Source organism: Plutella xylostella, chromosome Z, assembly GCF_932276165.1.
Source record: "Plutella xylostella chromosome Z, ilPluXylo3.1, whole genome shotgun sequence".
In the NCBI taxonomy this organism is placed as follows: domain Eukaryota; kingdom Metazoa; phylum Arthropoda; class Insecta; order Lepidoptera; family Plutellidae; genus Plutella; species Plutella xylostella.
The window spans coordinates 13,698,388-13,713,128 of record NC_064012.1 but is presented as its reverse complement, the minus strand read 5'-3'; the positions used below and the strand labels follow the sequence as shown (position 1 = coordinate 13,713,128).

The 14,741-nt window shown below is 36.5% G+C and overlaps 1 protein-coding gene across 1 annotated transcript in view; it reads right to left on the bottom strand.

Annotated features, from left to right (window-relative positions):
• LOC105388276 (protein furry) overlaps positions 1–14,741 on the bottom strand; it is a 199,555-nt gene that overhangs the window by 144,381 nt on the left and 40,433 nt on the right. The window contains exon 25 of the mRNA XM_048632507.1: positions 8,748–8,908. Coding sequence (XP_048488464.1) covers positions 8,748–8,908 — 161 coding nt within the window. The remainder of the gene's footprint in view (positions 1–8,747; positions 8,909–14,741) is intronic.

Sequence of the window (14,741 nt, the reverse complement as noted above, 5' to 3'; positions counted from 1 at the left end):
CGCGAGCAAGAAAAAGTTCCATTGACATAGCACCAAATTACTCCTAAACGGAAAAGGCTAGCTTAAGGACGAATATACAAAAAGTTATCATCAAGATTAGGTATTGTCGTACTACTACATACATGCCCGCCTCCGCAACATTGAAGTCATTTAATAGCGCCTCAGACATTACCAACCAAAAACGAATAAGTATTATGTTCAAATTTTGCGCAAAACAAATCTCATGCTCGCCAAATATGTGACGCGAATGAATCACGCGAGGCACATGTAAAATGTCGGTAGAGTTATTCTGTCCGAGGGATATGTCATGTGAAAGCATCACAAACATCTCTACACCGCATAGCGTTTCATTGTGCGTCCACACTTGGCGTCGTGATTTGTCAAATACTTCATCGATCTATCGGGTACAGACCACTTGACTGAAGCCCACATTTTCCCTGTACAGTATGTTTAACATACGCGGCGCGCCGATGACACCACACGTGACTCACTAACGAATGAATACCAAAAATATCAATCTGCATTTATAAACAGTAGCAAAAGTACGACGTCACGCCTCGTGCTTGTTCACAGACACCACACAAGCGCCACGTGTCAATGTGTTGAACGTGCCAGCTTTCGATATCTGGGTTATATTAGCTAAACTCTCAATAGGGCCGTCGAGTATACACTAGTCGAAATCTCGATCTATTCCTTAATAGTTACTTATCGCAGGAAATAGGTAGGTACTGTATAATGCGAGTTTTGTAAGGCTATGTCTAAAACTTGGTTCATACTGGGACAAAAGCATAATAGAATAGCATAAAGAGCCAAAAAAATATCTGTGACAAATGTTTCAATATTTTATCCTCACTCTCCAGCCTGAAGACTGAGCAAAGAAATAGCTTCACGTAAATCAAAGAAATCTAAAATAGATCAATGTCTTTTATTAAATTTTCAAGGACTCTCTATGATCAACCCGTCGTAATAAGAATATATCGGCTTTAAAAAGAACAGCCGACGATCTCATAACTCTCCGCTAGCTAGGTGGATAGACTACCTATTCAAATATAAATAGCTTTTTTGTGTAGTGGAGTAGTTTGTAAGTATATACAATAAGTAGCGTGGTAATATTAAATTTCTGAGAAAAACTATTAATTCAGAATTTATATAACATTTTATACCACAACCTACACAGTTATTTCTGTGTCAAACGATAACAAGATACTCTCAACGGTCTTTCCGATAATCTGGCTATAGATATCGTCTTAAATTACTCCTTCCAATGCGTGGGACTACATACAAGAAAAATAAAAGAAACGATTCCTTTTTATTTGTTACAACACAGAGGTTCACGTATAGAACACGGTCACAATAACAACAATGCAACATATTGGCACACCAACGCTTTCAACAATAATTATTATAAGTACAATGAAAAAGTTCCTCTTACAAAGAGCCAATATAATAACACAAAATGTCCCCAATTTTTTAAAACATTCAATTTAGTATTTGATCAAATAATTTACGATTTTCAAAGGTAACATTCTGATGCGCAGTTACCTAAATGTACTTCAATATTGCAGACGGCGTCATTAAGCTAGTCTTTTCCGTTTAAGAGTAATTTGGTGATATTGTCACTTGAACTTTTTCATTACTTGCGAGTGTAAATAAGAAAGGTTCCTCAAAATGTAGGTATTGTATAAAGGTTTTTACCGTTGAATTTATTAACAGGCTCAGATAAGGATTCGACCGTAACATTTATTCAAAAGTTTTATGACAAGCATTCTCAAGATAAATCGTATGGCTAATACGGCACACTCCGTAACCGTAGTAAAATATACCCTGGGGTAGTAAAGTTAGGGTTGTTTTATGAAGAGCAGACGTTTCTTTTTTATACGTTAACATTACACTGATCGTGGCTACGGAACGGGGCGGTTTGTGATAGCGTTCGTAAGTGATACCGCGAGGATTATTTTATCTGTTGTTATTATGTGGCTTTCAAAGATAACATCTAACATATTATACCACCTTCTACACCTATAAGCATTAAGTATAGTAGTTTTTTTTCAACTTTAGGGAAGTCTAAATTTAACCATATTGGACTATTTTGAAATTTTATCTGTTACAATTTTACATATTTTACAGTGCCACTAGTTTGGTCAGATCACAACCGTATAAATCTCACTGTAATAAAAGCCACGAACTTTTGAGCTAAAGCTAAAATCACGCCATAAACGATCAAAAACAACAAAACAATTAATTTCTTCAAATATATTAATTGGATTTCTCCATCGTCAAGAAAGTTTATAATTGCGTTTTTATTTGACTGATTGTGTTTTGTGATGGCGGAAGTTGCGTAGCTATGAATTAATCATGTTAACAGGATAATAAATAATAATATGAATTACAATATAGTACCTACAGAGTCATATCTGGCCGAGGAAAGCGGAGGAAATAGCTGGTGTAGAAAAGTATTGGCTGATTATGATTTTATTCAGACTATGTAACTAATTTATTATTCACTTATGTACCTAAGCATCTGCTATAAAACAAGGATATGTCTTAGATCCTACTTCTGAGCTTCAAGAGATCTTTATACCTAAGTACATTATTTCGTTTGTCTTCGAGTGCTACGAAATGCTACGGGAATGCTACGCAGCGCTACGGGCCTACGAGTATGCTACGAACGCTACGAGAGTGCAGCGTAACGCCAAGGGGATGCTACGAAAAGCTACAAGGAAGTTTATATAAAAAAAATGCTTCGTGTTTATTTAACTGTAGTAGTAATAGCGGTTGGGATCACGACCTAGCGACCTACTTCCGCCCAGCCAGTAGTGTAGTGACAGGATGAGGACGGTAGAGGACAGTGCTTATGGAACAGGCAAGTCAGCCAAATACGCCTAAAGCTGCGTCATTAAACAGTCAGCACTATTTCCAGCCTTAGTTTTAAGCAATGGTGTACTCTTACATAAAAAACCCTCGCCATTCATTAAATAAAGAAAAATACTTCCTTCATTCGCTTACAGACAAGTAAAGAAAAACAATGAAATCTGACTGACATACAATTAACTTTTCCTGTAACCGCCACAGCAGTACAGAACAATTTTCATTGCACAAATGCAGCCGTTTTCAATTACATTTGCAAAGAAAAAGGTTCTCTCGGAAATACCTAATACCTTTAAAAGTAGATATAGTACGATACGACTTAAAGGTCTTTTTATGCAACCGATTTTTTGCGCTGAAACTGAAATCAGCCAAAAGGATCCCCTCGCTGTTTGATTCTAGGAGTTCTTACATGGTAGGTTATCAGATATAGTACATTTGCGTATATAAATGAGTAAACTATTGAGTGATCTGGTATTAAAATGTACACTTAAACTTTTTCTATCTTTTTACATATTTTCTTTTGCACTCTTCCTATTTAAATGACAAAATGTTTGAAAAATGTGTTCCTACCTATGCCTACTTTCACAAAGCAATACCATATAAGATGAGAAGAGAATACTTTAATTCATTTTGCGATAGCGTGTTCCCGGCAATCGAACCTGTACCCTTATTTATTGCACCCTCGAGGGGTGACCTCCTCACACCATAACCTATATACTAATACATTAGCCTTGAACTTTCCGCGCAGTCGGTCAATGAACTTCGGGAGTTCAGTGTCGCTACTGGGGGGGGGGGGGGGGTCACTCTATATGACGAAAAACAAAGTTTCCGAGCGCTGTTGCGCATTAAACGTGCCGATTGCACGACATCTACATTCATTCGTTCGTTTTTCGTCAGTATAGAGTAACCCACCGGGAAAGGAGGGAGAGAAACTCTTGAACTGTGCGACCTCGGATCTAAACTATGCGGTAAGTATAATTATGACGACCGGATGGCCCAGTAGTTCACTCTGACTGCTGTGCTCTCTGGTTTGATTCCCGGCCGGGCAGATATTCGTTTCAAGACAAATTAGTGTGTTTCCGAAAATGCTAGTTAAATAGAATTAACCTGCCACATCCTCATTAAAAATTTCATGTACTTTCCGATCTCGCATACACAAAAGTTTAATCTCTACTTGAACACCAAATGATGATATTAATAAAAGCTTTTATACGTCGGCTTAATATTTAACAAAACGAGGTGCAAACCAAACACAATTTTCATTTATTTTAAATTAAAAATGTTGTATCGTATTCGCAATAGTATTGACTTAAATAAAATAAAATGTTTTCAATATTTCACAGTATCTATCATAAATTAATCTTTATTGCATCATTGCTACCGCTACAATAGCCAATGCGATTTTTTTCAATAAAGATTTATCATTAATTAGCAAACAATTAGGTGGATTAATAAGGAGAGTGGCTATTGATTCGTACCGTAATTCTGAAAGCTGTACGAAGATTAATAAATAATTTAAAAGGGCTGATTCTAGGATATAAAAACGTGATCTGAACCTAATAACGACTATAGTGGATGATTATAATTGGTTCTGAAATTCTACTTGTTGGGTTGTTCTGCATTTGTCATTTTCGAACTAGGGTCGGGCAATGCCAACTGACGGGTATCTATAGCCCTATAGGTATTATAAGATCAGATTAGGGTTTATTTAGAAACAAGTGCCAACACAACATAAATTACATAATTTTATTATTCACTGCAATTCCTTTTACACAGTTACTCCAAAAATTACAATCAAAGTCCGTGTAACAACATGTCCAAACACACATGTAAAAAACAAGCTTAAATTAAAAAGCAGACGGCTGTAGGACTTTGCCGACACTATAATATCAAACTTATTCCCCTGTACGGATTTCACTACAGCGTATCGCTTCGCTTTAAAATAAATGATTGAAAATTAATTTGTTTCAATACGAATTTAAGCCTTTTGAGAAATGTTTACTCAATTACGCGGCTTTAATAACAACTAGTTAGTCAAAGGGCTTCCATTTCTGGTTCTCTAATTGGAATTTCAATAGATAAAGGTAGACATTTCGAGCACATCATATTTTTGTTCCCTATACCTGTACTTTCATTTTCAAAATATACTAAATGATGAGACAATCCAACTAACATTATAAAGGCGAAAGTTTGTGAGTATGTGTGTGTGTTTGTTACTTCTTCACGTCAAAACGGCTGAAGCGACTTTAATGAAATTCGGTATGGAGTTAGCTGACACCTGGGCTGGATTAACACATAGGCTACTTTTACTAGAATTTAAGTAATTATGACCTAAGTAAATAAAGCGTTATGTTATGTCAATGCAATACAAATATTAATAGTATACACAGTAAAAATTATAATCTTACTTACCGTAACGAGGCTTTGCTTTTTCACAGCCCAATATTAATGTATAAAGCGGTCTTATTTAATAATAAATGAACTAGTAGAATTAATTATTCATGCCAATGATTCAATAACCCTGCTATCAGAACCTTAAGATAATACTTAAATTATAAATCAACACATTTTAAGGCACTTTCAATTGGTAATAAATTATACAATATATTTTAAATTTTAGGTTGGGCTGTGACCTAATAATACTCTAAGCTTGTTTCTACAAAGTCAGCTCACAAGTTCAAAAGTTATGAGCAGAGTTCGAAAGTAGTCTTTATCATATTGAATTTTGTGAAATTGTGCTTCACTACCTAGTTATAAATATGTGGAAGGAATACAATCGCACGAACAATTTATAAAAAAAAACATAGAGGCGGGCCCTAGACATACAATAATATTGTGCAATATATTTATTGTGCAATAAGTTTTTAATCCAAATGACGTTTGCACAATTGTCAATATAATTGATCGTCTAGGGGCCGCCTTACGTAAATATGTGTTTCTAATTAAACATAGGTTGTAATCTATAACAATAAACATAAATGAAAGAGTACTTACCCATATTTATTATGAATCCCACGGAGACGGGTGCATTATCCTCTAGTTAAATATTCCGTCTCATATAATATGTGAGATAGATATTCTATATCGCTGCATAAATGCGATACGGACCGGTTTTGTCACGATTTCGTTTCCAGCTTCCATTTACCGATAATTCTCGTGATTTCTCATGTGAATCTAATACTATTGAGTAAAGTTTTTTTCTCTTTTCTCCTCGACAGCCACTTAATTCAACTAAGCTTTTCCATTCACGTATCAGTTTTTTAATACAAAGATAATACCTTATACCTACCTGTGCTTTTAATTTACAGATGCTGGCGTTTTATAGCCTTATTTAGAAAGGGAATAAAACCACAGAAATTTAGATCATACAGACCGTATAATTTCATAAGACATGATTTATACATAATTTTAGTTATATTTACATACGTCATCAGACCTTAACGGTACAGTCAGCTGCATAAGTAGCTATACACTTTTGTAAGTTGTCAAGCTGAAGCCGCCTATCAATTTATTGAAACATTGACGGTTCGTCAGTTTGACAAGGTACAGAAGTGTATAGCTACTTATGCAGTTGACCGTACATTGGAGAAGAAAACCCATTACGTATTTTGAAGCACATATTAGTATCAGTACATTACTTAAAGTAAGTAAAAGGTGCGAAAAGGAAGGCGCAAACCCTAGAATAGATTTGCTGAGCTAGAAAAAGGAAAAAATATAGGTCATAAATCAGATATGTTTCGGGGAATCCGTTTTTTGTGCTTCATAGAGAGGAAATTGAACATCGAAGAACATCGATATAAACATTTATACGAAGAAGGTCACACGAATATTAACACATTGTATGCCAAATACATAAAACATGATACGAAGATTACGATCAAATTAAAAAAGAAGTTCACTTTTGATGACAGTGACCGAGATTGATAGAAATACAAATAATTACTGTTTGTTTTTATCGGCAGCTAATGTGTTATGATTATGAAAAGCTAGCAAAACCAAAGATGACAGCCAAAAAAGAAAAAAAAAAACATTTAACACCGTATCTACCTAAAACATTAATTAACGACATGAACGGCTTATTTTCAAGGGTAAAAAGGCAATGGGAAAAACTTTTACAGGCGAGCTTCAGGTTATAGCGACCGTCAGGACAGGACACTGCACAGGATTGAGGAAAATGGCGAGTTCTCGCTTCTCCAGCGTAGTAAGTAAGCAATAGGGTGAAGAAGATGTAATAAACATACGTAAGTTAATATAGGTACAGACAGACGGTAACCTCTAAAATAATCGGCGGATGATATTTTGATATTTTGACAAGTGATTTTTTCCTTTTCACTGTTCGATCGGTTAAGAAAAATCAACACTAGGCCCTCAGACTCGCACTCTCTCTTGTCGATATTGCCTCGGCCAGGTCACGTATCGTCTGATCATTTCCGTATCACTGGCGATTCCTCATCCAGTCTGGGGGTTGCTCTTTACTGACGATAATCTAACGATCGAGAGCTAACGCAATCGGCACGTTTACGAGAGTCGTTTTTCGTCATATAGAGTGACCCCCTGATCCTAGATGCACCGTCTCGGGTGTCACGTAATAATAAAAACTACGCGATCTCTACCCGTGATTCCCAGCGCATTACTTATCGCTGATTTTCTGTGCGAATAAGCAAGTGCTTACTGAGGGAGACAACTTTTCACTCTGTGCATTATTAAACCAAATAAATAAATAGAAAAGAGAGTAAGAAAACTACAGAAAATCGATCTTACTGTAGTTAGAGTGTTTTACCTAAAATTTAATTTATACTTCGAATCCGAATAATACATTTCTAAAATATTATAGATACATGTACGTATAGATACCAGAACCTAACATCAAAAGCGACATCTAAACACGGTGTACTAACATAACTAACAACAAACCTGCAAACATTAAATAAAACCAGTAACACTAAGCTACTTATAAATCCAGCTTAAGTTTCAAGCCGGCGATGTTTACCGATAATAAACTTTAAGTTGGGTTTTCGCTACACGAGCTGAGCACAAATTCGCGTATCAGAAACTCACTCACAATCTCACTTATATTTAAAGGCTATCTTAAGGCTGTGATCACGAAACCCTTATTATCCCTTTTGACACAAAATATCGCAAAACATTCCATTTAAAAACTATGAAAATCGCGTAATTTGACGCCAAATAAAAACGCTTAGTAGCTACAACATTTACGTAAGTAAGGTGCATAACATCAGAAATTAATTGCTGGATGATACATTCTGCTCGTCTAGCGTTAACCCAGACACACATATAAACATATTCAACAACGTCTATGGTAACGAAGAAACGTATACGGTAGGGTAGACAGGTTCCTAAACTAGGGTGACACTAAAATTGGTATCAGGAACCAGTTCATTTCAAACAGTGAACAACCAAAATCGCATAACAATAGGCACAGTAAGGTACAAGGTGAAATAATGTATCTTGTCTACAACATCAGCCATATTCCTTAGCTGATAGAGTACAGACGAATAGCGACCGGGTGGCACAACCCGCACCAATGACAGCGGGCGGTTCACTCCGCACCCCGGATCCAAAAATCTTTTGCGCTGTGTCTTACCTAACCCTTAACGAGGCTCTAGGTAGAAGAGGTAATATGACCATCATGTTTTAAATTTTATTACATCGATTTAAGGTCCAAAACTAATGAAATATTTGAACTTACTCTGCCTTATAAAGGGTTAACGGTAGTTAGCACTTCCAGAGTTCTCGCCATTTTGTAACAATTTCCGCATGTGTTGCAACATTTCCAAAACACGCTTTAAAACACACGAGGGGTTAATCAACATTATTTCACCTGTACACATCGAAAGCGGTAAAACAACAAGACTCACCAGTGTCGTCGTCAGCCGTCAGCGGGGGCACGGTGCCAAAGAACCTTTTGTCCAGCAGCTGAAGCAGTTGCAGGGCGCTCTCGTGGATGGGGGCACGGGGGCATCCGGTGCACATGAGGGTCACGTTGATGATCGCCGTGTAGTGGTCGCATGGGTATTCCCTGTTGAGGGCGGGGAGATTAGGCTTGACGCCGTAACTTACATTCGAAGCAGATTATGGGGGTAGTTTGTATGAATTTGATTGATTGGATTGGATTAGCATATTTTTGAATGCACCTCATCATAAATAAAGCCTATGCTACGATACTTTAACGCGTTACCATTTGACCACAGTAATAAACCCTTAAGATTACAGTTGACCAGACAATGGACAATATTTCATTTTTTTACACGATATTTATATTAGCTATTCGGAAAGTTTATAAAAAAATAGAGCACCCGTATTTTATTATTATGAAAATTTTTAAACACTTATGTAAACTGTAACGATAATTCGTCAAGCCAAGGTTCAAGGGCATGTAACTTTAAATCGATTCCACTGTTTTATTAAAGTGCACTTGTCGTCTTCATTGTCACAGAATGCAAGGCTGCGAAACACGTCATAGTCGCGGTGCAAGATGGCGCGGTTCACATTGCTGTTGCTTCGCGATGGCGATGACTACGAGGCTAAAGCCAGAGGTACAAAGAAACATGAATATCAATCGATATTTATCCATGTAAATATATATACTTAATAATAATAATAATATTTCGAGACATCAGACCCAAAACTAGGCAGAACCTGTAATAGATAGATATATAAAATCCCAGGATCCTATTCAATATGATCTTGTGTGGTGTGGTGTTGATTGATTCATTCATACAAATTGAAGTGATATTAAATAAGTGAGTATTTGTATGTTTATTTTTCTTTTGTTATTCTTAGGTATAAATAGGCTAATCGCAGACCTGTTTTTTTGTGTACAAAAATAGAATTATTCCTATTCACGAAATCACTCGGCCCCCGGTGTAAAATACTTCCATCTAAATTCCACTTTATTCAATTATGGTTTTATCTTTTCCTGGCTAAATCTGAATACCGAACTTAATGTCAAGTCGTCTGACTTCACATTAGCATACCAAGGGATCTCGCAGAAATTACTTGGATTATTAGCCCGCCTCAAATCTTATTTTGGATTTTTCCTGACTGCTGCTAGCACTGAAATTTTAAATGGAAATAAAATTCTGCTTCGGTCCTCATAAACTTTGAATTTTGAAGGTTAACTTTGTCTTTCTTGAAGGGCCCTCGAGGATCAAGGTCGTGGGAAAGCTATGAGTTTAAGTCTCTTACGCTCGGAGTTTTTGTTTTTTGTTATAATCACATGAAATTTCAACGTCTACGTACAATGCTTTCTTTATAACTTGTTTATATCAAACATGTTAGCGTTTGTATGGCGGCTCACTTAGGAAGATGATGATGATGATGATGTATCACTTTTACACCCTGTATTATCAATTTGAAATATTGTCAGTACTCGTATCGTGCCATCAAATTCAGGCTTAAAATGGTAATATTAATATCTCATCTGCATGGGTGTAATTTAAACCACACTTCCCGCTGGCAATGAGGAATGCGCAATCAATCTGTTTACGGCGAATCAATCAGTTTATGTTAACAAACTAAGTTATTAGGCCGTATACATACCTACAGAAAGAAGGCTGGAAACTTAGAAGCACTTACTTTTCCATACTTATAATAAACCTGCGCTGACAAGCGCCGGAAAAAAATCGAGAGTAAATGAAGCGCTTATAAGTTTGCAGGTTTCTTTCTATATTCGGCCTTACCTACTTTGGAATCTTAGAAAACTACAAATATATACCTTGTGTTTATTATTTATATTTACACTCACGGGTAATGAAAAAGTTTCATTGAGAAAATCGCCAAATTACTCCTAAACGGAAAAAACTAACTTAATGACGCCTTCTGCAATATTTAAGTACATTTAACGGCGCATCAGGATATTAACAACTAACAACTTAAATATTATGTCCAAATTTCCTATTAAATAAAAAATGGGGTCATTTGGTGACTGCATTTTGTGAGTGGAACTGTTTCTTTGCACGTGAGTGTATTTTGTAATAAAGTATACAATGAAGTATTAGGATTCGTATTTTTGTATTACTGTCTTACGAATAAGACTGATTAAAAGCTACATTTTAGTATGAAGTCTAAAATTTTCAGTATAAAGTTACCTATCATTGTACCTACCTGTTGCATGGTTAACCAAATATCAACTTTATTGCTAGCGATACACTCGCATATACAGTCGCTTCCGCGGAATACACTGGCCCTAATAGTTTACGTTACAAAAGCTTTCAGAACACTTAACAGCGTTACCGGCGGAAGTTGAAAAAAAATATTATATTTTCGCGCAAACCCCGTGTAGCAGAAATCTAAAAAAGGGGTCACAAGAACAGGGTGCTTAGAAATTTGAATTATCTGAAAAAAAGGTTTGTCAAGGCCAGTCACGTTTTTAGTCGGAGACTTGGTTATTTGTTCGTGAATTTCAGAAACTTGTTCATCTGGGAAATTCCGAGAGGGGCGTGAGGGTTTACGACTGTACGTCCCACATTGTGTATCTAAGGACTTACTACTTAAGTCACCTGAAAAGAGGATTACCGTGCCCCACTTTAACAGCGCAATTAAAAATACCAAGTCTTAAGTAAAAGTCGATGAGAGGCGCCCGCCGCTACAAACAGTGAGTTTTTTACCGCTGTATTCAACTAACTCATTAAGCTCTCCAAGGTTTAATGTAAACTGTTTACAGAGCACGTCCTTTGAGTAAGCACGGGAAAGATTACAAAGCAAAGGCGTTGAAGCGCGTTTAACCGTCATTTGTTTTAAATGCAGCCTTGACTCGCCGCCCCGGGCCACTGCGTGTAATTACTCAGTATTGTTACCAACAAGGGATAGAATACTTCTACTAAATTATTTCTTTTATACACTTCAAATAGATTTTTTAAAACAATAACTAATACATCCAATAATTACAGAACAAGTCCGGTGGTCAATAATTTATGAAAACTGGACAATGGAGTTGTAAAGGTCGCCCAGTTGATTGATCGATTGTATCAACGTGACTTTCACATGAATAGGACATAGGTACAATAAAAAAAGATCAACACGGTTCAAAATTTCTGTATAGGTATATATTCACCATATTGTTTTACAGTTTGGTACGAACTGCACATGAAAATGGAAGAAAAATATTGATGAATTCCATTGTTTTTGAACAATAAAACGCAAATTTTAGCGGTCCTTTATAAAAAAGAGCACTTATATTGTACTTTTGTACAATAGAAGAGAAGTTTAGAATTATATTTCGGTGAATTCGATTGTGCTAAACATAACGAGTGATAGAATTAGAAAACCGGCAGCGAAACGTAATAACACGAAAAAAAAGGATTTGTAAGAAACTACAGATTGGTATTAAAGATGACACGAGTCAAACAAACAAATCAAACTCAGTTGATCGTTTTGGGACATGACGACCCTGTTATTCTTTTAGGATAAAACTACAGGAAAAAAGTAGCAAAAAAGGTATGTTACGAATTTTGACATTCTGATTTAATTTTTAGACTTAGATATAAACATGCTTACTTAGGTTATAAACTTAGGTTTCGGCTTAGTATACCCTTTTTGCAACAACCTGTATATTGCGTAAGGTATCGGAACACATTTATTTCCGTGTGTATAACCTCTTAGCACTATTCTGATTCAGTGAGCTCTTTATTTGTGGGGCAAGTGATATAAAAGCGATTGGACTTTGATGGATCGGTGAGGAGTGGCTCAGTGACAAGTTTTATGTAAATTAGCTAACGTTTTATGCGAAATTATGTGAAGTATTACTTGACGGAGACACATCACTCTTGCGTCGTCAATACTTGCTGTATATCGCGTTGTAATAGTATAAATATTGGCACGCGTAAACATCCTTTTTGGCGATACTTTTTTTTGTACGCGTAAAGAACTCGTACAAAGCTCACAATGTGCTGTGAAGTTAAAAAATATAGAGTATTGTTAAATATCCTTTCAGGAGGGAAAAGGTTTTCTTTATAGATAATCCACGACAGCTTCATATATTTACAGTGCCTGTGTGGCTATCACTCGACTGCTATGAATGCGTTTGATATTCAACAATCATTCATTGGTCCACACAGCATAGCATTGCTTGAAACAGATTTCTTTCACATCATCGCAGCATACCTGCACAGCACATATCAGCGGCTGCTACACGGGTTAGTTATCGACGTCGTTAAACTAATTTAATGCGCGTTTGACCAATCACAGCGCCGCCGCGCCGCCGTATTTTTGGCGAATCTTGAAATAGTGACGTTTATCTACGTCGACAAAGAACCCGTGTAGCAGCATCAGGTGGTTTGGCACCCTTAGGTAGTTTTAACAGCGTCGAGAGCAGTGACAGGAGGTTAATGGAAAATAGTTTGGTTCAATCGCGTTCAAAGGCTTGTCACTAAACACGTGCGGAGTGTGGCACAGTTGACTGGAGCTATCACATACACGGTTAACCCGGTATTTGCCGGGTAAACTAAGGCTGCGTTCACAGTAGGCAACTGTTTTCCTCCGACTAAGGATGCGGCAGGGTGGGAGAGACAAAACGGTTTTATTTTAAAAAAGACGACTTTATATGTTTTGCGGGTGTAGAAATTGTAAGCAACACCACTGATAAAAATCATTATTCATTAGGAATTCATTTGGAAGGAAGCTCTACCGATCTTCATATTTATAGATGTCCGGGAAATGATATATGTAGAATTTTGTCCGAACTCCAGGTTAATTAACTGCTTCCCCTTTCAAATGAAATGGACATTTCGCATACGTCGTAATTTTAACTAAGTTCAAGTTTTCCTTCCACTATGCGTAGACGTAGATATACGACAGAGTTACACACTCGAGAAAGTGTGGAGTTCTTAGTAAAGATTTTGTTACACGGGGAACTAATTTTATGTGAGTGATTGGATAGGTCGTCTGTCTACACGAGACGAAGTTTTGTTATGAAAGAGTAAGACTAGTCAAGGCTAGCGAGCCACGAATTTAGCAATATGAAAACTTGAACAAAAATTCATTTTGTAATCTCAACTTTACTTAAACTGTTGCGTAAGTTTTCTATATTCCAGTCAAACAAAAAAAATGAGTGAGTTTACAGATCCGCTATTAATGAACGGCAAAAATCGAAAATATTGGAGACAATACTGGTAATCTAGATTTACATGATACATCGAGTATTCCAAATGAGTACACTGCGTTCAGAGAACAATGCACTCATCAGCACAGGGTTGGGTGATGCTAATAACGCTACGTGCTGCATTTCCTTCGATGCATTCGATCGAAAAAATATTAATTAGACTTCTTTTGACGCCATAATAGAATAACTTTTTTTTTACAGCGAGCAAATAAATATATTGACTAGATTGAACAAATGGAACCCCTATCCCACAATATTAATTATGATTGGTTGTTTTCCTGTTACGTCACAACGGCATATTGAAGTTTGAGTCCAGGTAAGTAAAAGGTTATTTTGTATATTCGATTCCCACGGGAGCAAAGCAAAACTAAGCATGTAGGCAAGTATAATTGCTACAGTGCGAATGTTACCAAATCGGTGAGATTATTCACACGAACATTGTAAGATTAATGTGATAGAGAGAGACACAGAATATCAATCAGCTACGTCTGTTTGCGTCCTTCACTCCCTCTGTGTTTTCAAGGCCGAAATAGGTTTCAAGCGATTTATTGGCGCCAGGGGGCTGCCTTATTTATGTCTTCCACAGTTTGTTTTATGTCGTTATGACGCCGGCTTACATTAAACGCATCAGCGGAATAAGGATTCTTGTTCTATTATAGCGTCTTTCGGTATTTGTTGGTTTTCATGAATCTCCTACGGTATAATTTAAAACTTTGGGTAAAGTTTACTCGACAGAGAAAGAAATAATAAT